The following is an 18,094-nucleotide window of genomic DNA, read 5'->3' as shown; positions in this document are numbered from 1 at the left end:
TCCCCTCGCGGACGTCCATATAAGTCTACGGAGTATTTAAGATTCATATTTATTGATCTGGTGTCGCCGTAAACGAATAACTCAAACAAATCTATCCCCAAACAGAAGCGTCAGAAACAAGGAATAGCTGGCGTGAGACCGCGGGGAATGTCTAGGCTATGATGCTGCCGTCTGCCCGAAGAAGCAACTGAACGCGCACTAAGCCACCTCCGGCCAACTCCCATCACAAACTCCGGTCTGGTTCTATGTTGATACGAGAGGTCAAAGGGGGAAAAAATGACTTGCGTTTGCTTTCGTGTGAAATGCAAATTGAGCGGAGAACCCGAAAAGATCTCTAAAGAAATGCCCACCCCATGCTGAGCACCAACCCAACCCGGTAACGTGTAAATCTCCCAGTCGAACCGCCCTTCGCCATGCATGCAGAGTCCCTTTATGTAGGTAGGTATCAAGTGAAAACGGAGGATGCCAGTATCGTTCCCGTCTTTCCCTTGTCCGTCAATCCACTTGTGGTGTAGTGCGCATATAGAAAAGGAATCGAGAGTCTGATGATAAACATAGTCGCCAATATTAGCTCGTGGTAATAATCATTGCCAGTCGCCTCATGCTTATGAGGTCTTGTCTGTCTCAAGTCGTAAATATCGCATTGAAATCTTGGTGTGTGTGTGTGGGGGGGGGGGGAAGCCACCCCAAGAAAAGTCTGCTGTGGAAACGGTGTTCAAAAGGCAAGGTATCGTGTAAAAAAGAACGCCGGCCTGCTATTTGAAGAGGCTGCGCAGGTCCATCAAGCGCTGTCGGGCAGCCTCGGTACGGTCGGTAACCCTGTCATTCGGATCGCGATCCATGCTGAGGCTGGCCAACTTCTTCTTCTTGTCCTGTAGCTGAAGCATCTTCTCCTCGAAACTATCCTTCATGATGAAGCGAACTGTACGCACGCAGCGCGTCTGTCCTAGGCGGTGGACGCGATCCACGGCCTGCGCCTCGGCGGCAGGGTTGAACTGTGGTTCCATGACGTATACGGTGTTGCCAGCCGTCAGGTTAAGGCCCAAGCCGCCAGCCATGAGGCTGACCAAGATAACCTGCACCGACTTGTCCTCGCGGAACGCATCCATCGCGGCGTTTCGAGCTGGCCGGGACATTTTGCCGTCGAGTCGGGTGTAGGTAATGCCCGCATTGTCAAGCGCGATCTGAATGAGGTCGAGGTGGGAAGTCCAGCCAGAGAAGACAACCGACTTGAAAGGAGGCTCGTTGGGGTGCATGGCGCTCTTCTCCTTGTTGGCAAGCAACTCCTCGATGAGAGCACGAGTTTTGGTATGCGGCCCAGTGTAGCGGTCGTCGGGAATGATCTTGTTGGTGCCCCCCTTGTTCTTTGCTACGCGAGACTCGTGCTCAATCTCGGCGCGCTTGCGCCGCAGCTCAACGCAAGACGACTTCACAAGCCCGGCGCATGCGTCGCAGCCGGTCTGCTCGTTTCGTACCAGGTTCACGCAGGATGGGCAGTACGTGTGAAAACAGCGTGCCATGTAGCCCAGAATATCGTCCTGGCGGTCAGACTCGGGGTCGTCTACCTCGATGGCCCCCAGCTTGGTGTTGCACCTAGAGCAATTGTCGCTGTTCCCCTCCTGCATAAGGTACAGCATCTCATATGCCTTCTTCTCCGAGAGTACGGACTGCTCATCGTCGTCGTCCCTATCGAGGTCAATGGGGGTGTCGGCGGTCATGCCCTGGAGGTCGGCGAGGTCCTCGTCGCTCAGAAGGTCTTTGCCATGAGCACAGATCAAGCGGAGCTGCAGAATGGATCGCAAAATGTGAATCATGGTCCGGCCGCCCACGATGCGGTCTTGGCCTATGGCCTGACCAGTCAAGGCTCGGACACGATCCTGTGCCGTCTTTGCAAACCAATCGTACACCTGCCGCTCCTCGGGGGTGAAGTCCAGCTTGACGACCTCGTCGATGCGTTCGGGTAGGTGGATCTTGTCCTTGAGACGTCGCAACGTGATCGTATCGATGAGAACTCGGAGCTTGGGCACAATCTCCGGATCCGCAGCCTTGAAAGGCTGGATGATAAACTGCACGAACTTGCTCCTCTCGTCGAACGGCTTCAGCCGCAGGAAGGCTAGGAGCGCAGCAAGGTCCTCCAGCTTGTTCTGGACCGGCGTCCCGGTGACAGCCCAGCGGCGGTTCGCCTGTAGGCGGCAAATCGACTTGAAAGCCAAGGTGTTCTGCTCCCGGATCGTATGTGCTTCGTCGAGGACGATGCGAAACCAACCGATCTCCTCGAGGGGGTACGTGCCCTGCTTCCGCTTGCTCCGGGAATTGAGTTCGCTGACGACGGAGCCATAGGTGGTGATGACGAGGTCAAACTGTGCTAGTTGCGCGACGTCTTTGATCCGGTTGGGCCCGTGATAGATGTGGTACGTGATCGAACCCGGTTTGATGTGTTGCTTGATCTGCTCTTCCCAATTGGTGACGGTGCTCAGAGGACAGACGAGAAGCGTGGCTTTTGCGTTTTGCCGCAGCGGCGTGAGGCCGAGGGCTGCGGGTCTCGGCACCTCGAACTGTTGTTGGAATGGGTGTTGTGGTTTCCTCTCGGGGGCTTTGGGCTGCTGAGGAGGAAGCCGGGACCAGCGCTCTGCGGCGTCGAGCGTCTTGGTGACGAGCGAAAGCACACTGAGGGTCTTTCCCAAACCCATCATATCGGCGAGGATGCCGCCCAGAGTAGACGGGGGCGGCTCCCGCTGGGTCTGGTTCGTGACGACATTGTAGTAGACGACTCCGCCAAAGCGGTCCTTCTTGCGCTGCCAGGTAGACGTGATTAGAGCCTTGCCAGAGTCAGGCAGCTGCTCAGCTTCTCGGGCCGTCATAAAGTAGAGAGCCTGCCGCTGATGCTTGAGCAGGGTTGTCTGGATCCGCGAATCAGGCTCCGCTTCGGGCAGGTCTTCGGATTTGGGGAGGGAGTCGAACACGCCCAAGACTTCGGAACGAATCTCCTCGACCGTGCGCACCACGGGAGGCGGGCGGTGCTGGTTGCTACTGCTCGCGCTGCTCAAGCGGGAGGTTGTAGGGAGCCTATTCTCCGCCGCCATGGGGTTGAAAACCTTGACCCCGCTCTCCACCCGCGGCGGGCTCACGAGGTTGACCTTCTTTGAGAGCATGTGATTGCCGACCTGGTTGGCGAACTTCCGGGGACCGTAGACCATCAGGTCGAACTTGCAGCTGAAAGAGGCCGGTTGGCCGACTTGCTCGCCCGGGAGCTTGCGCCTGGAGGGTATCCGGCAATCTGTGCGTATTTGCAAGGCCGAATCCAAGAGTGGGACGAGGCACTCGGCCGTCTTGACATCGACTGTCCCAAAGATGTGGCGCGTGTGGTCGTATACGTAGATCCTGTTTGTCTGATCATCTGCCTTGCGCTTCAACACGACCTTGACCTGCGGCCAGTACCCATCGCCGTTGATGGAGACCATGCCGGGTTTCGGTGCCGGGACCCTGTGGCAATTGATCGAGGCGCCCTCGACCATCCCATAGCAGACCTCCTCGTGCTTGGGGGCTGGGTTCTGAGGCGTCGGGCTCTGCGACGCCGGCTCAGTGTCGCCCCCGGTCAGGTCGATCGTTTCGGAGGGCTTCTGTGCCGGCTTTGGCTGGCTAGGCTCGGCATGCTGCTGCATCTTGAGGTGCTGAGTAAGAATGCTAGTGCCCGCTCCGGGGAAGGCGGAGAATGAGTTGTGCGCGGGGAGCAGGGGCGTGGGATCGTTCTCGTTTGTGGTCTTTCTGCGCTTTGGCTGCGGTACAGCCGGGCGCTCTTGCACATTGTGCAGGCGTTCAATGCTGCGACTTAAGCCGTTTTGATAGACAGGCATAGTTGGAGGATGGTGCTTCGTAACATTCTCACCACAGGCCGTTCCAGCCGATGGGGTGGGAGTACCCGCGAAGTCTACGGCAAGGAGTTGGCCGGGACTGGCGAATTGGAAAGAAAGCTCTGGCTGCGCAGATGCATCAGAGCGGGTAGAGGAGCCCGTAATGGCGCCGGCAGACTGCGGCCGGGGTGGCGGGTCGGCCGCCCCGGCCTTCCCCGGGTTCAGCAGCGCGCTCGGAGTCCACATGTTAACCAGCTAGGATGAGGACTGCCCTAGATGATTTCGGTCTGTAGCTCGGATTAGTATAACATCGGGTTCGCCCGTGTCATCTTTTGATGGAAGTCGAAGGCGCTGGAGGTGAAGGGGAGAAGAAGTTGGGTAAAAAAAAAAGGTGAGGTTGCGGTTTGGGCGGTGAGGCGCGGGAGGTAAAAGTACTGCACATCAATGACACACCTGAGGCAACTGGAGGGCTCACCGTGGTGTGCCTATGGCCGCCAACGCCCTTCTGAATGGCGCGGCGCCTTCACTCAAGCCAGGGTCTCTAGCACTTGTTTGATGATAAAAATCTCCGGACTCATCACAAGCAACGGAAGCAGTAGATAGAGAATAAATGAACGCGAAGGAAAAAGTCTGACCGTTTTGCGAGATGTGTTTTTCTTCGTCTGCGTCTTGCAGGGGATGAATGGACTCCGAGTTCTAACGCTATGGCGTTGGTGGAGAGTGAGGAGGGACAACAAAAGCGGGAAGTTAGAGGAGGCTGGCAAGAGCTGCTGAATGGCGCGTTGGATCTGAATGCAAATCGGGCTACATCTGATCCTGGAGAATCATATAGGGAAGGAAGGCATGCAAATGGCGAAAAAAATGGCCTTCAATAGCAGTCGAACACGGGAGGAAACGGGCGTTGCAGCCGATGTTGTTGCTTGGCTTTCCGGATGTCAGAAGCTTTATCGCAATCGCCGAGCCGCGATAGGCTCCGCGTGACCCTGCGCAGATTGCGGTGGGAACAGAGGCACGTGCCACAAGAGACACCGCGCTGGGGGTCGCGCTTGCTTGGCCCCCAACTTCCGCCTTCCCGTCCCTACACTAGTGTATCAAGAAAGCCTCCAAGTGGAGTGCACCGAGAACGCAGTATTCCGTGGTGTATGTATATACATACAGAGTAGTGGCTGGTAGCCTGAAAGCCTGAGTATTCGCCCCGGCTATGCTTGAGGTCAGCCGAACACTACCTTGCGGCGCCAGTCTCATGGCGCTCCGAGTTATCCTTAGTATGCGGCATGGTGTGTGCATTTCTGGACCCTCCCTTACGTAGGCGTGCAATTAGGGGAAGCTACCTGCAACTCTCTGCAGCCCAGTTGATGCTCCGGGGCCAAATCCCAGAGCTAAGCATGAGAACCACTCTTCTACCAATCTTATTTGCAGATGGTACTCCGTACGTAAGGCAGATACGTACGGATTACATACATACATTTACATGGCACTCACTCCCCTTGTTACCACTTCTACCATTTCGAGAAAGATCGAAATACAAGTAAATGCAAGCTCGTACGATCACACCCTTCTTATCTGATGTATGCACGAATTATCTACCTACCCATGCATGTTCTGTACATCAGGTAGGTATGCAATGTATGTACATACCTACACCTCTCGAGTGGTGGGTCAATAGGTATATACGTACATACTATTCCAAATCTCCGGCCAGACTCCCAGCGCACCAAATTCCCTGTCGAAACCGCAACCGGCGCGGTGACCCTCTCGGTTGCAGAGAGCAGCCAGTGGCAGCGTCGCGTATCAAAATGCGACCCCAGGCAATGAAAAGAAACCGGAAACCTCCTCGTTCAGCCCTCCCCGTTATGCCAACAGCCGCGTGACTCCCTCGCTGACCTCCAGAACCCCACTATCCCGCCCTTCTTCGCCCCACTACAGAGCCACTACCTTAGTTACCTGATGCAAGCCATTGGATGCGAGCATCCTGGCAACCCACCTCGCCAACCCCCCCCCCCTCTTTTCACCCTTTCCCCCCTTCAACTGCCGACGCCCGAGGCCAACGACAACCGCGGCACCGCCCCCACACTAACACCCACACCCATCAACACGGACCCGGTGCAACCCTCCCCGGCTGAACAGCCTCAGGTAGCCAGGACCCGGTGCTCCCGGCTCCGACTCGTCGTCCTCTGTCTTCTCCTCCTCCTCCTCCCACCACTGCTGCTGCTCTTGCTGCTGTTGACGGCGCCGCTCGCCGTCCCGTCCTCAACAAAGGCGCCCGCCAGCCCAGGTTCGGGCCCGGGTTCGCCGGTGTCCGCCGGAGAAGACAGGGGACGAGGGGGAGGAGGAGGAGGAGACCTCGATCGTGAGGGACTCTGGCTCCGCCTTCGCCACACCACCCTCCTCTTCGCCGTCTTCCTCTCCCTCTCCCTCTCCCTCTTCCTCTCCTTCTGCCTCTGCCAGTTTCCCTGCGGACTGTCCTGCCACCGCTCGGCACGTACTGCTACCCCCAAGTTGGAGGTCATCAATCCCTCCGAGAGGGTGTGCTGCTGTTGCTGTTGCTCATCATGATGATCATGGTGACAATGGGGGACCTGCTGGTGGTGGTGGTGGCGGTGATGATGCTGCTCGGCAGCAAGGTTGGCATCCGGGTGGGAGAGGGATAGGGCATGGGCGAGAGCTGGTGACGGCGTTGAGGTGGTGGTTGTGGTTGTGGCGGTCGTCGTCGAGATGACAGAGGTGGAGCGGTTCCGGGCACGGCCGCGCAGGGTGCGAGAATCTGTCGAGCCCGGGCAGGGTCTCGGTCGGTGTTTGGTGGTGGTGGCAGTAGTGATGGCGGCAGTAGTGGCGGCGGCAGCAGTGGTCGTGACTTTGATGTCCCGGATGGCGCGGTGGCGTTTGCGGCCACGTTGGATATCCGTTTGGTGGTCAAAGGGATCTGGTGAGAGAGAAGGCGAGGGGTCGGCCGTAGTCGCTTTGTTGCTGGTGGTCTCGGGCGATGCTGTGGCGATATGGTCCTCCCGGAGGCTGAGGTGAGTGGAGGGGTCAGTTGCCATAAGCAATAACAATTGTCTGTGTTCTGAGACAGTCTCTATATGTTGGGCAGGCCGAGACAAGGTGGCGTTGACATCAAACTCAATAGGCACCCAAGATGCATTGTTTGACCTGGATGGAGAAGTTGATGCTGAATACCATGTAAATGGTTATATCTTCCAATGCCATTGGTGTCGCTCAGAGGACTCGATGGCGGGGTGGGATGATGTAGAGAGCGGCGGGTTGGACTAGGTAGGTCCTCTCGGGCGTGGTACTACTATACGTGCCATAACGGGATCAATCGCATCATCGTACGTTACCATGAGTGGCTCATGACTCGCGAATGGAGGACGCTGCAGACCCTGCAGTTCTGTTACCATTTGACCGGTAATCTAAAGGCGCCCTGCTACTGCTGCACGTCCCAAGACTTGGCCAGAGCGCGCCTTATATTGTCGCTGCCAGGCCAGGGCCTCCTCGTCCGATTGCGCCGCGTGGCAGTTTCGATATCTTCCACAACGAGCCCGACACCTGTAATAGACAAAGTACCCTACGGGAAAAAGAGCCTGATAACTGTTCTTGTGTGAGGATGGATCAACACCAGGAGACCAACATAGCAAACCTGGGGCGCCGTTACAAGACGGATGCTGCTTAGGTTCTTGGAAAACTAGCATGGGACTTCCATAATGATATATAGGCTTGAGCCTGGCCCGCGCAACCAAACTAGGGATTCTCACCTCGCATCTCACTTTGTCCCTTCTCGCTCCTTGGACTGTGAAAGCGATTTTCCCAATGTGCATTTTTGGAGCTGCACTTTACCTCGGCATTTCCAACCGTTTTGTGCCCCGTCCGTACCTAATCTCTTGGCCTGAACTCCTCAAATGGCTTATCATCCATGTTCTCGGCGCTTTCAGGAAACACCGCAAACGGGAACGGCAGCTGAGCTGGTGATCCTCATGAACCCTACAAGGAGGTCAAAGGCATTAACCGCCTCACGGTGGGCGGAAGGAAAATGACGAATGTTGTTGTCAGAATCCAAGAAGGCGGGGGCAAAGAACAAGGACCAAGTGAGCTGCTCGGCTAACAGTCCTCTCTAGCTTCTGTCAGCTTTCTCTTCCGGATATCTAGGCATGGCGACCATCCGCCACATAGAGCACAAAGACGGCGGTTGGGAATAGGGGAGCGGGCGGGGGGGGCGCTTGGTTTGAATGACTCGAATGCTGCGTATAGAAAACAGAAAGGGCGAAAAAGCTCAAGGAGAAGGGAGAAGAAAAAAGAAGGAAAAAAAGACATACAACACCGAGGATTCGCTGGTCGTCACCGACCCAACTACTGACTCGGCCATTACCAGCTTGACTAAGGGAGAGCGGACGGGATCCCGTATTTTCTGGTAGGTATGGTCGTATGTACTAGAAGCGGGTGTTTCGAATGATTATATGGTTTCGAAGTTAGCTAAGTGCGCGGAGACAGACCGGGAGCGGGAGGCGAACTACGGATTACTGTCTAACTCTTCCGCATTGGAGATCAAGGGACTCAAGTCGTAGCTTCCAATTGCAGCTATTACCACAAGGACACCCTCATGCCCCACATTACGCAGCCCGAACCTTGGATGCACCAGTAACATCAACATCATCAGAGCAGGCAGGACCATAGAGATGAAGATGTACGGATGTATATACACTAATATCATTCGGCGTATGGTACAGGTGGTTAGTCATACAGCGGATAGTACAGAGGCTTCCAGCAATACACCTCGAATGGACCATGGCATCCATCATTTGGCCTGGCATGACTCCATAACCAGCTTGACAACCTCTTTCTTCTCCACCACGACACCGTCCAACGGCCCGCCCAACGTAAACAGCTTCTTGATGATTTGCCCCGACAATGCCTTCTCCTGCACGCCCTCGGCGAGAAGATTGGCCTTGGTGGACTCGATAAGCTGCCTGAGCTCGGCCTCGCCAAGTTCCCGCACGCCGCTGCCGGCCGCGTACTCCTCCAGAATTCGCTGTTGTGCTTCCTCCTTCTCGGCCAGGTCTTCCCGGCCGGCCCGCCGCGCCTCGGCGGCAGCTTCCTGCGACTTAAGTGCCGACTTCTGGAGCAGACTGACGAGTTGCGCGTCCGTCCTGATCGGCTTGTCTGTCTTGCTGGCGTTGAGCGCGGCCGCGAGTATCGATCGGAGGACTGCGAGCCGGTTGGCATCCTTGGCCCTCATGGCTGTCTTCAGATCATCCTTGAGCTTGGAAAGGAGAGGGGGCGGGGGAGCCTCGGTCGAGTACGTCGCCCTAATTATGTACTTGCTCGCCGTCTGTCGCAGGGTTGGCCGTCCGAAGCCTCGGAGCAGGGAGAGGGAGAGCTTGCTCGCCATTGTGTCGTCGGGACGAAAGCAGAGGGTATAAACGGTGGGATTCCCGCGATCTGCAAAGGAAACAGTCGTGACTTGATGAATCGGATGTCGGTTACACTCCTGTTATCATTCGTTGGTCTCGCCGTTGCTGCCGTTGCTGCCGCCGTCATCCAGGAAGCTTTCGGAGAAGCAAGGGTTCGCCAGAAGATAATTATCGGCTCAAAATCGCGACTACCCAGACCCGCCAGATCGACACGGCAAGGCAGCCTATTGGCACGCTAATTTAAATGTTAAAACGGGTTTGCCTAGCTATTGGTGGATAGCTACTATGTAGTGCGCACCTCTGGTGGGCCAACCGCAGGGACGTTGCGACCGAGACGTCACTGCGCAAAGTGCCCCAAATTGGCAAACAGCTCATGAAACACTGACTGCTCCTTGGAGTGAAACGCTAGCTGCTGCTGTTGCCATCGCCTCACGCGTACTACGATGTGCGCTTCGATTAAGAGCCCTTTATGCGTGTCTGACTCCTCCCGCGTTTGGAACAATCTTGGGCCATGGAAATGGCTGCAGACTCGAGCCAGTTCTGGGCCCACCGCCCAGGGTCGGGTAACGCTGGGGCGGCGGTGTTGCTCGATAAATCTTAGGACGCTCAAACCGCCGTTCGATGACGGCAGGTTCCGGCTGTTGGGCAGAAATTCGTAGTAAGGTGGGGTTAACCTACACTAGGTTCGGAGTCCGCAAGGTAGAGCAGGTCAAACAGAGGTTGTGGTAGGCGAACCAGGCGACATGACAATTTAAAATAAACCCCCCGTTTGGTGAACTAGTCAGGTAAGGAATGGCCTGGAGATCTTCGAAATGGGCCGACGTTGGGCATCAGCATAGTATGTATGTATGTACATACATAAATACATGTGCTGTGTGTTAGTGTATAGGTTGTTTCGGAGCCGCCCTCGGTTAACCAAGGGATCAAGGAGACCGTTCTCATGTGTCGTTGGGTGATGGCTTGCTTCCCCAGCTCCTCCCAAATTAGGTGCACAAATCTGGGTGGCGGATCCAGAGCCGAGATGGAAGAAGCCGTGATTTGTGTTTGTCAAACTTGAACCTTTCTTTGATCCAATGCAGGAATGGAGAAGAAACTTCCAACATCGAAGGTCTGGTCAAAAGCCAGGCCCAACCAAGCCCAACCGATTTCCTTGCTCCTTCCAAAACCCCCTTCTCTTCCTTCCTGGTAACCCACCTTACCCTGCAGCACCTTCCTACCTACCCTAGACGGAACCCGTCAATTTTCGACCGCCTTCCATCCTCAATCTCCGGCACCCATTCTGTGGGAAGGTGCCCCTCGGAGCCGCCTTCCACTGTAGCACCTGGCAATCGTTTCCGGGCTCTCTTAGCTAGCCGGATATCCGGTTGGAAGCCGCTAACTCGGTCGGACGCGGTCCCGTTCTTTCTTGTTAGAGTCGACCCACAGTCTGATCTCTTTCCACTCTCTTCATCTGCAGCAAGCCATCTTCTCCGACTCATCTCAGAGACGGAAGGCTTGAAACCGGCTAAGAAACCCAATCTTAGTGTGGACTGCCTGAGAGACGCTTCATGCACTGTTTCACCAGAAGTCGTGGTTGATGTGCGCCTGGTCAATCATCATTTTCATCAATTCGATCTGTTTCACCATTTAATCCGCCTGCGACCAAACCCGACACCCCGCCATACCTCAAACAAGCCTTACCATGCTTCACCCGAGGCATCGATGAACCTACCCGTGCCGCGCCCGTTTTCGCGAGTCGCTGTGCTTCCCAGCCGTCGAGTGCTGATGGCTTCGGGAGTCATAATGCCGGTGATGCCTGCCGCTTCCTGGTTTCCGACCGATACAGACGTAGCTAGTTGGCAGCGTCAGTGTTGTCGAATCAATCTCGTTGCGAGGCGCGGAACAAAAACGGTTCCATACACGGGAAAGTAAGCCTATTCGCATTCCGATTCGGATTAGCGACTCCTTCAAAACAACGAGCTTCTTTTTTGAGGAGGCACATCAACCGCGACAAGAGACTAGCCATAAGAAACAGGTGTTGCTCCCCATCATACCTTGAAGGCTGGGTCATTAGCTTCACTGCGGGCCTGAGCAATGAGCAACTGGATGTCGGTGTCCGTCATGCTGGGGTTCACCATCAACATCAGCCTCAAGCGTCACCACGACACGATAGGCTCAGTTACTCACTTCAGGGTGTGCGCAAACGGGTAGACGGAAAGGGAGGACATGAGATGATGAACGTTGGCCTGGTTTGCTGCACCGATGGCATTCTCGCGAAGATCTGAGGAGAGGTTAGGCACTGAGCTTTCGTGTCGAGCATTGCCCTTTGCCACTCCCCATACCCGTCGGCCACCCACTCAGGGGCAGAGTCAACACCCGTGATTCAACTTCGACAAAACCGGCTTGCGTCATCCAGTTTTGCAGCCGCAAAGGTGCTCGAGGATCTTTCAGGGGCTGGATGCTCTGCATATAACTCTGTGACCATACTTGGAGAGCATGATCTAGACCTCGATGTCAGTGTCTCTTAAGGGATAAAGCGCTTCTCTGACCGTCACGCACTGGAGGTAAGCGTCCCATTGTCTGATTGCGCGTTGAAGTATATCTCCACCATCTGACACCATCCGCCAGGACGGAGCACCCGCAGGATGTCGCTCAGATAATTCATCCATCTGTTCGCATGAATTCCTCCCGCCATCATCCGGCTATGCACCAGATCGAAATAGTTGGACGGGAACGTCGACCTGTGGCGACGTCAGCAATGAACATCCAATCTTTCCTGTTGTTGGGCTTGGCTTACGGACTGTTGAGGTCGTCGACCTGGAATTCCAGGTTGGGCGGAATGTCTTCTGGTACCGGATAAGGGTATATGTCGATTCCGATGACCTAACGCCCCATATGTGTCAGCACGGTCGACGCCGACACCCATCATCTTCAAGAAGGAGACCAGCCTGGAATCCCGCGGTCCTGAGCAACCATATTGATCGTTAGATCCCATGGGCCGGCGCGGAACCAGCATCCTCAAACTCTTTGTCCTAGGATCCGACTCTCAAGAGGCGAAAGTCGCAGATCAGTCTGGATGCCGATGAGCGGAAATTGGGCCGGGGCTATCTAGTTTTTGGCTGGATTCGGGTTGCTCTTGCGGAGTCTGAAGAGAACGTCGACAGTGGAATCCGGAGTGTTTCACCCACCTCGCATTCAAGATACTGCTCAGCAACCTCCATGGCCCACGCGCCGGAACCCGACCCACAGTCCAGGATTCTTCTCGGTCGCGGAATCGGCGGGAATATGAGCCTGTTGTCGAACATCATGTTGAAGATTCCATGCATGTATTGGAGTCGATCGATCTCTTCCTGTTCGGTCACGACACACTCATCAGACCAGCAATCAAGAAGGTCGCCAGGTTCTCGCTCACGTCGTCAACCGGAGCGAAGTATATCCCGTTCTCCAAGGCGTACCGCTGGAACTCCCTATTGGCATAGACGACGACCTCTCGATACGTGTTGTCGACCGGTACGGTTTGATAATCGCTACGTCCAGCTCAGCAGAGAGTTTTGCATGGGTGTGGAGTGGAAGCATGTTAGACTGGGAACTACACACCCTTCGTTCATGGTTGCAGCGACTCGGCTTTGGCGTTGCTATCCTTGCGACGCGGCGAATATTGCGGGGGTAAAAAAAAATAATAAAGTCGCACAGAGACAAAGAAGCTGAGAATTTGGGTCCCGATTGCTCGTGTGGAGAGTGCGAAACGAAACCCCAGAGCCGGGCATCATGAGGACTTACATGGCCTTATGCGGATTCGAAGGGAAGGGGGGGGGGAGGAGTGCGGAGATACATCAAGACCCCTTGCTCACCGAGACGGGCTTCAAGAATGGTGTCGGACCAGGTCTCTCTTCCGTACGCGGTACTCCCACGTATGAAATGAGCAATGCTCTCTCGGTGGGCCCTGGTCCTTGCCAAACCGTCCAGATTGGCCCGCCAGAGTGACTTGCTTGCCACGATGATTCTGTCGTTCAGAAGGCGTTTGTTCGCGCACGGCTGCTCAAGTCTTTTGGCATGCCGTGCTCGCCTGGGAAAGGGCTGTCCAGTGACCCTTATCATTGCTTGGTTTGGGGACCCAAAGAGCTGGTTGGGAACAGGTTAAGCAACATGATCGAACCAGTTGCGGGATCTCAAGTTCTGGCAAAACCGCGTCACTTTTGACCAGGACTACAGGCGGTTGACTACGTGGACGGAGCTTCTTTCCGCTGGCCGGCGGCTTCTCTGATAAGCCCCGCTTACGAGCCATGTCTTTCGTTGGTGTTCTACACTACCTACAGGGCATACGGATTTACCCTGCGTGCTTGCTGATCGAGCGGGTGAAACGTCTTTTTCCACCCGCGGCATCCCACTCTGTCGGTGGTTAACCGGTCGCCGCTAGCTCCGGTTGAAACCTGCAGATGTTATCTTGTGATTGGAGAGTTCCAGTGGTTAACAGAGAATTCGACGTGTCCCCTCGCCAGGGAGGTTCCGGGAGCTAAGACACTCTTAGCCTGGTGCAGCCGAGAACCGACGTCCGGATTGACAAGCCTCCATCCCCTTCGAGGGTGCTCACGGAGTACACAGTATAAGGTTCGCCTCGCTTTCTCAGTGGACACACCATTCCTGGAAACCTGCCCAAGACGGAAGATGGCTCGGCAGGAGGTTGTTGTTGGGTTGTTACGCTCACTTGTTGGGCTTAGGGAACCCCCGTTGGGCGCAACAAGAGGGCCCGCATGATGGTATCGGCTTGCTTTTCAGTTCCCGAGGATCGAACGAGGATTCCCGCTGGCCCTAGCGTGTTTAGTTGCTCGTTCCACAGCGGTGGCCTCTAAGCAAAACCCCCAAACTTTGAGCGCGGCCCTTTCAGCGGCTGCACAAATCTGACAACAAGGAGAGCAAGTGCCATGTTGCGACAAGCTGTTGCACGCAGAAGGGAGCGTCGACACCTGCCAGACATGGTCATTCGAGAGATCACCGAGGGATATCCGAGGGCACAGCCTTGGGATCACTGTCAAGTTCAAACCCACCCAAGCCCCGCTCTGGTGGTGCTGCGAGAGGCCGCTTCGCGGGACTCGAGGCGGGACTCAGCCGGGGAAAGGAACTTTTTTTTCTTAAAAAAAAAAAAAAAAAACCGGGCTACCTGCCCACCCCGTCTTGCGGGCAGTAGCATGGCGCTGCTGCAAAACATCCGCCATCTGCCGTAACCCCCCGGTCAGCGTGCCGTTTCCGAACCAGCTTCAACTTGGTTCAGTTGTTTTCGCCGGCAAAGGGGAGCTAGCAGAAACAGCGGGCATGCGGAATGCGGAATGCGGCGTCTCCCTCTCTTGAAACCTGGAAAGTTGTCTGATCAGAGACCGAACACGGCATTGTACAAATGGAGAGAAGGCCGCTCAAAGGATGAAGCACGCGCATTCACACGCGTCGCTGGCCCAGGGACTGGTGGAGGCACTGGCAGATGTCCGGCTGCGTTCGTGGTGTCGCAAACCGGGCCGAAAATGCAGGGGTGAGCGTGGTACGTACCCGCTTCCCAGCAGTTTGGGGATACGCCTCATGTCTCGCCGGCTCCCGCCCGGTTGGTAAGTTGCCCACGCATATCTGTGCGCAAAACCACACCAACGGGTCCTCCACTAGTGCACACTGATGCGGTGTCGTGTGTCGTACTGTGTATGTATGTACCTATGTACCTACATACACTACAGTACGGACTACATATATTCCAAACATACGGTACCGTGTAGTGTACGCAGTACGGATTACACTACGGTTGTGTCCCACCCAGCCCCGTCATTCACGGTCATGGGGTCGCCGGCTCGCGAAACGGATCCGCAAAATTGAAACGGTCTCCAGGTCTATTGACGGTGGATCTGCGCGGTAATACCCGTGAACCAGCCGGGAGGTACCCTCCATCGGTTTCCAGCCACGGCCCTTCACGCAGCAAAGGTTGGGTCGAATCTCCCCTCACGGCTTATGTGCGTAGGAACAGGTTGACCGTCCCAAGATTCGTCGGCAGAGGCAAGGCCGTTTTACCCGCGTCATGGTCGTTCTGAGCGGCCTACGGCCCGCGGCGGCATCGGAGAACAAAGACGGGGTGGGCACGAATCCGAACCTCTCAGTCTGCGAGACGGAACATGGCATGCAACTGAGACTTTGGTTGCAGGGTTGCCTACCGAGCCTATCCCAAAACGCTCACGGGAGGGATCGTCAGCTGCGAGGCTGTCTCCCAAAAACGACAGGTTTCATGGAGCGAGGCGGTCAGGTTCCCTTCTCTTGGTACCCATGATCCTTGTAAAGCGCCACATTGGATGGTTCCCCCTCCACTGGGAGCCGGTTTCAGGTCCATCGCTTGCGGCTATCCCGGCAGGAGGTTCCAAATACTTCATTCTGGGGTCGGACGGAAAATATCCAAGACCAACACAAAATTCGCGACCTCAGGTATGTACAAGAATCATCTCCTCCGCACTACGCCCAACATCATTAAACAGAACATCCTCTCCATGCCTATGATGTACCAATACCAGGCTGTCGTTAACGCCAACCATCTCCCTATGTACTGCACTATGCTCCATCCGAAAAGCGCACAGGATGCGCTCTGGAGCAGAGGGCACTCCACAGACACGGATTCCTTCGTTATTCCGGACCAAACCGAAACCGGCGTGGTTAACGGCAGTGGATGGGGCAGGAGAATTTGCGACAGGGGTCCCACACTGGGACCAGGGCGCTCCTAGCCGCAACCAGCGCGTCGGGTCGGGCTTGGATGAGTGGCTCTCGCGACCTCTCTAGTAGCCCGACCTCCTTAAACTGGACGACCGCCACACACTGCAGGCGTCCCAGTTTGTTCGTCGTGACTTATCAGATAGTCTGGGAGCAATATTCTGAGCGATCATGACTATAAGCTCGGAAGGGGGTTCATGGTGCCCAACCAGGAAGACGCCGTTCTCCCTAACACGGCATTTGCACCGCGCGTGCGCGAGTCAAAGGCGGGTGGGAGAGGGGACGTGTCTCTCTGTTCAGAGGACTGCGAGACACGGCCAAATGGGATGGTGCGGTGCTACTCACTTCTCGGAACTCCTCCAACCCCCACCAAGCAACTGCAAACTCCATGAAACCTGGCATCTTCTCGAATCCCAGCCCCCCTTCCTCCCTCCCTCTCAGGCCGTCTGGGTCGTCCCAGGCGGCCGGGTTTGTGGAACCTTGACGGACAAAACCCCTCCTTTCCGCCCAGCTCTCCCGAGCCCACCGAGCTTGGCGCACCCATCTCTCGGTCGGGACCGCGGCGAATGAGTGTCTCGGGCAAGTGGGTGCTGATGAGGGTGCACGAAATTGTGTGAAAACGGCAGAGAATGTCTCGCATACAACTAGTCTCTCTGGGGTTTCCACCACCCCCGCGCCATTCGCTTTCGCCAGCATGGGAAGCTCGATAGTTTGGCAGTCTTTTCACACCCCTCTTTCCCGGTTTCCCACCTTGCTCGCTTTCTCTCTCTTTCCGCTGGTACCCCGCAGATCCGAGTGATGGAATGGTTGCGCGAAGTGGGTAACGTATCGCGGACATTGATTCCTGCCAAAGGTGCATGCATACGGTGTACGGACGTACACTATGCTGCTCGCGATGTGGAGGAAGGTACAGTACATACACGCTGAGCAGCCTGCATGCTCACTTACCACTACCTTCCCCTTCTCTTTTCAATGGCCTCAGCTCGTGCATAACGGCGTGAGGAAATCAGGGTGGCTGGGGCACCATTTCAAGCACAAGCACTGCAGACGCTAGGATTGGGGTGCAGGCGGAGAGGGTGAGCGTAGTATCGAGGCTTGTGAACCATGGGTCCCGACCAAGTCCGGTGATATTGAATGGCGACTACAGGTTGCCCTCTGCTGCTTCAGCGTCCCGCTGATCTCGTCAGTCACAACTGTGTACATACGGAATGCACTACGAAGTACCTCCGTACTGAAGCCTCGGCACACACTCACGGCCCTACTATTACACTACGCTCCATGACGGGGGTTCCGGAACCCGGCAACCAAAGGCTCGGTCCTCGCTCACGACGTTTAGCAACTGAGGAGGGCATATCGAGAGGGCCGTAGTTACATCCCTCGCTTGTGCTGTACCATCTTAGCGCGCCGCTGAATCCCGGTACTTCATCTGGGTGGATCGGTCCGATGGCTTGATGCCAACTCACCATGCAGTTTCTGACTCGCACACATGTACGGACGGAGTGCGGAAAGCACCTGCCTGTTATACCCTCCGCCTTTGAGGCGCACCGCGCGACTGTTATGTTATAGCTCCGTCCAATGATGACACAGAAGGAAGGGGCGTTGAGCACGCCCGCCCAATTCCCCGGGAGCCCCGTTCGCAGGCCTGCATGATCGTGCCTCTTTCGCAGATTCCGCACGCAATGTAAGGTATGTATGTACAGTACATACACGAACTCCGGAGCACCCACATATCGCCCATCCCAAACAGTCTGTACCATAGCTGTGGTGTGTTATAGGAGGGATAAGGGCGTTCTGTATGTAAAGTGAGTACGAAGCATCTTCCCTGCTTCCGTCTTAACAGGATCCCCCCCCCCCTTGCTTGGCTCTCCGTCTAGCTTCGGCATCGCCCCTGCACCAATGTTTTTGCTCTTTCTTTTTTAATTAACCATCAAACCCCACCTCTAGTGTACATAACGGAATACACATAATCCGTACACTATACACACCTGATTCCCCGGTAGCAGCCTGCCACCTCCAAAGGACGGCTATCCGAAAAGCAACTGGGGCTTGTTGAGCGTGATCCAGACAACAATCAACCGTCATGATATTTTGGGTTCCGTGCTCAGCTGGCCGTACGTAGTATACAGTATC

The 18,094-nt window shown here is 55.7% G+C and overlaps 5 protein-coding genes across 5 annotated transcripts; 1 reads left to right on the top strand and 4 right to left on the bottom strand.

Annotated features, from left to right (window-relative positions):
* Positions 1 to 587: 587 nt before the first annotated feature.
* MYCTH_2299158 (uncharacterized protein) lies at positions 588 to 4,409 on the bottom strand. Its single transcript, XM_003660589.1, has 2 exons — positions 4,305 to 4,409; positions 588 to 4,138 (listed from the first exon to the last, which is right to left on the bottom strand). The coding sequence occupies exon 2, from the start codon at positions 4,095 to 4,097 to the stop codon at positions 756 to 758; it is 3,342 nt and encodes a 1,113-aa protein (XP_003660637.1). The 5' UTR covers positions 4,098 to 4,138; positions 4,305 to 4,409; the 3' UTR covers positions 588 to 755.
* Positions 4,410 to 5,395: 986 nt separating this feature from the next.
* Positions 5,396 to 7,077, bottom strand: MYCTH_104887 (uncharacterized protein). The gene has a single exon (XM_003660588.1). It carries the CDS (start codon positions 6,890 to 6,892, stop codon positions 5,981 to 5,983), a length of 912 nt encoding a protein of 303 aa, XP_003660636.1. The 5' UTR covers positions 6,893 to 7,077; the 3' UTR covers positions 5,396 to 5,980.
* A 1,006-nt stretch (positions 7,078 to 8,083) lies between these two features.
* Positions 8,084 to 8,260, top strand: MYCTH_2054578 (uncharacterized protein; the record flags this gene model as incomplete). Its single annotated transcript, XM_003660587.1, has 1 exon — positions 8,084 to 8,260. The coding sequence occupies one exon, from the start codon at positions 8,084 to 8,086 to the stop codon at positions 8,258 to 8,260; it is 177 nt and encodes a 58-aa protein (XP_003660635.1).
* A 204-nt stretch (positions 8,261 to 8,464) lies between these two features.
* On the bottom strand, positions 8,465 to 9,443 carry MYCTH_2299157 (uncharacterized protein). The gene has a single exon (XM_003660586.1). It carries the CDS (start codon positions 9,232 to 9,234, stop codon positions 8,641 to 8,643), a length of 594 nt encoding a protein of 197 aa, XP_003660634.1. The 5' UTR covers positions 9,235 to 9,443; the 3' UTR covers positions 8,465 to 8,640.
* Positions 9,444 to 10,963: 1,520 nt separating this feature from the next.
* On the bottom strand, positions 10,964 to 12,843 carry MYCTH_2116126 (uncharacterized protein; the record flags this gene model as incomplete). The annotated part of the gene is made up of 10 exons (XM_003660585.1): positions 10,964 to 11,087; positions 11,199 to 11,200; positions 11,290 to 11,359; positions 11,423 to 11,534; positions 11,578 to 11,736; positions 11,795 to 11,976; positions 12,033 to 12,118; positions 12,424 to 12,585; positions 12,648 to 12,762; positions 12,833 to 12,843. 10 exons carry the CDS (start codon positions 12,841 to 12,843, stop codon positions 10,964 to 10,966), a joined length of 1,023 nt encoding a protein of 340 aa, XP_003660633.1.
* Between the last annotated feature and the right edge of the window lie 5,251 nt (positions 12,844 to 18,094).

Source organism: Thermothelomyces thermophilus, chromosome 1, assembly GCF_000226095.1.
Source record: "Thermothelomyces thermophilus ATCC 42464 chromosome 1, complete sequence".
In the NCBI taxonomy this organism is placed as follows: Eukaryota; Fungi; Ascomycota; class Sordariomycetes; order Sordariales; family Chaetomiaceae; genus Thermothelomyces; species Thermothelomyces thermophilus.
Note: the sequence above shows the minus strand (reverse complement) of the source record. Positions and strands in the feature narration are given on the sequence as shown.

What these genes read in the sequence shown, in the direction of transcription:
- MYCTH_2299158 (XM_003660589.1), bottom strand. Translation starts at nt 4,097, where the DNA reads ATGTGGACTCCGAGCGCGCTGCTGAACCCGGGGAAGGCCGGGGCGGCC.
- MYCTH_104887 (XM_003660588.1), bottom strand. Translation starts at nt 6,892, where the DNA reads ATGGCAACTGACCCCTCCACTCACCTCAGCCTCCGGGAGGACCATATC.
- MYCTH_2299157 (XM_003660586.1), bottom strand. Translation starts at nt 9,234, where the DNA reads ATGGCGAGCAAGCTCTCCCTCTCCCTGCTCCGAGGCTTCGGACGGCCA.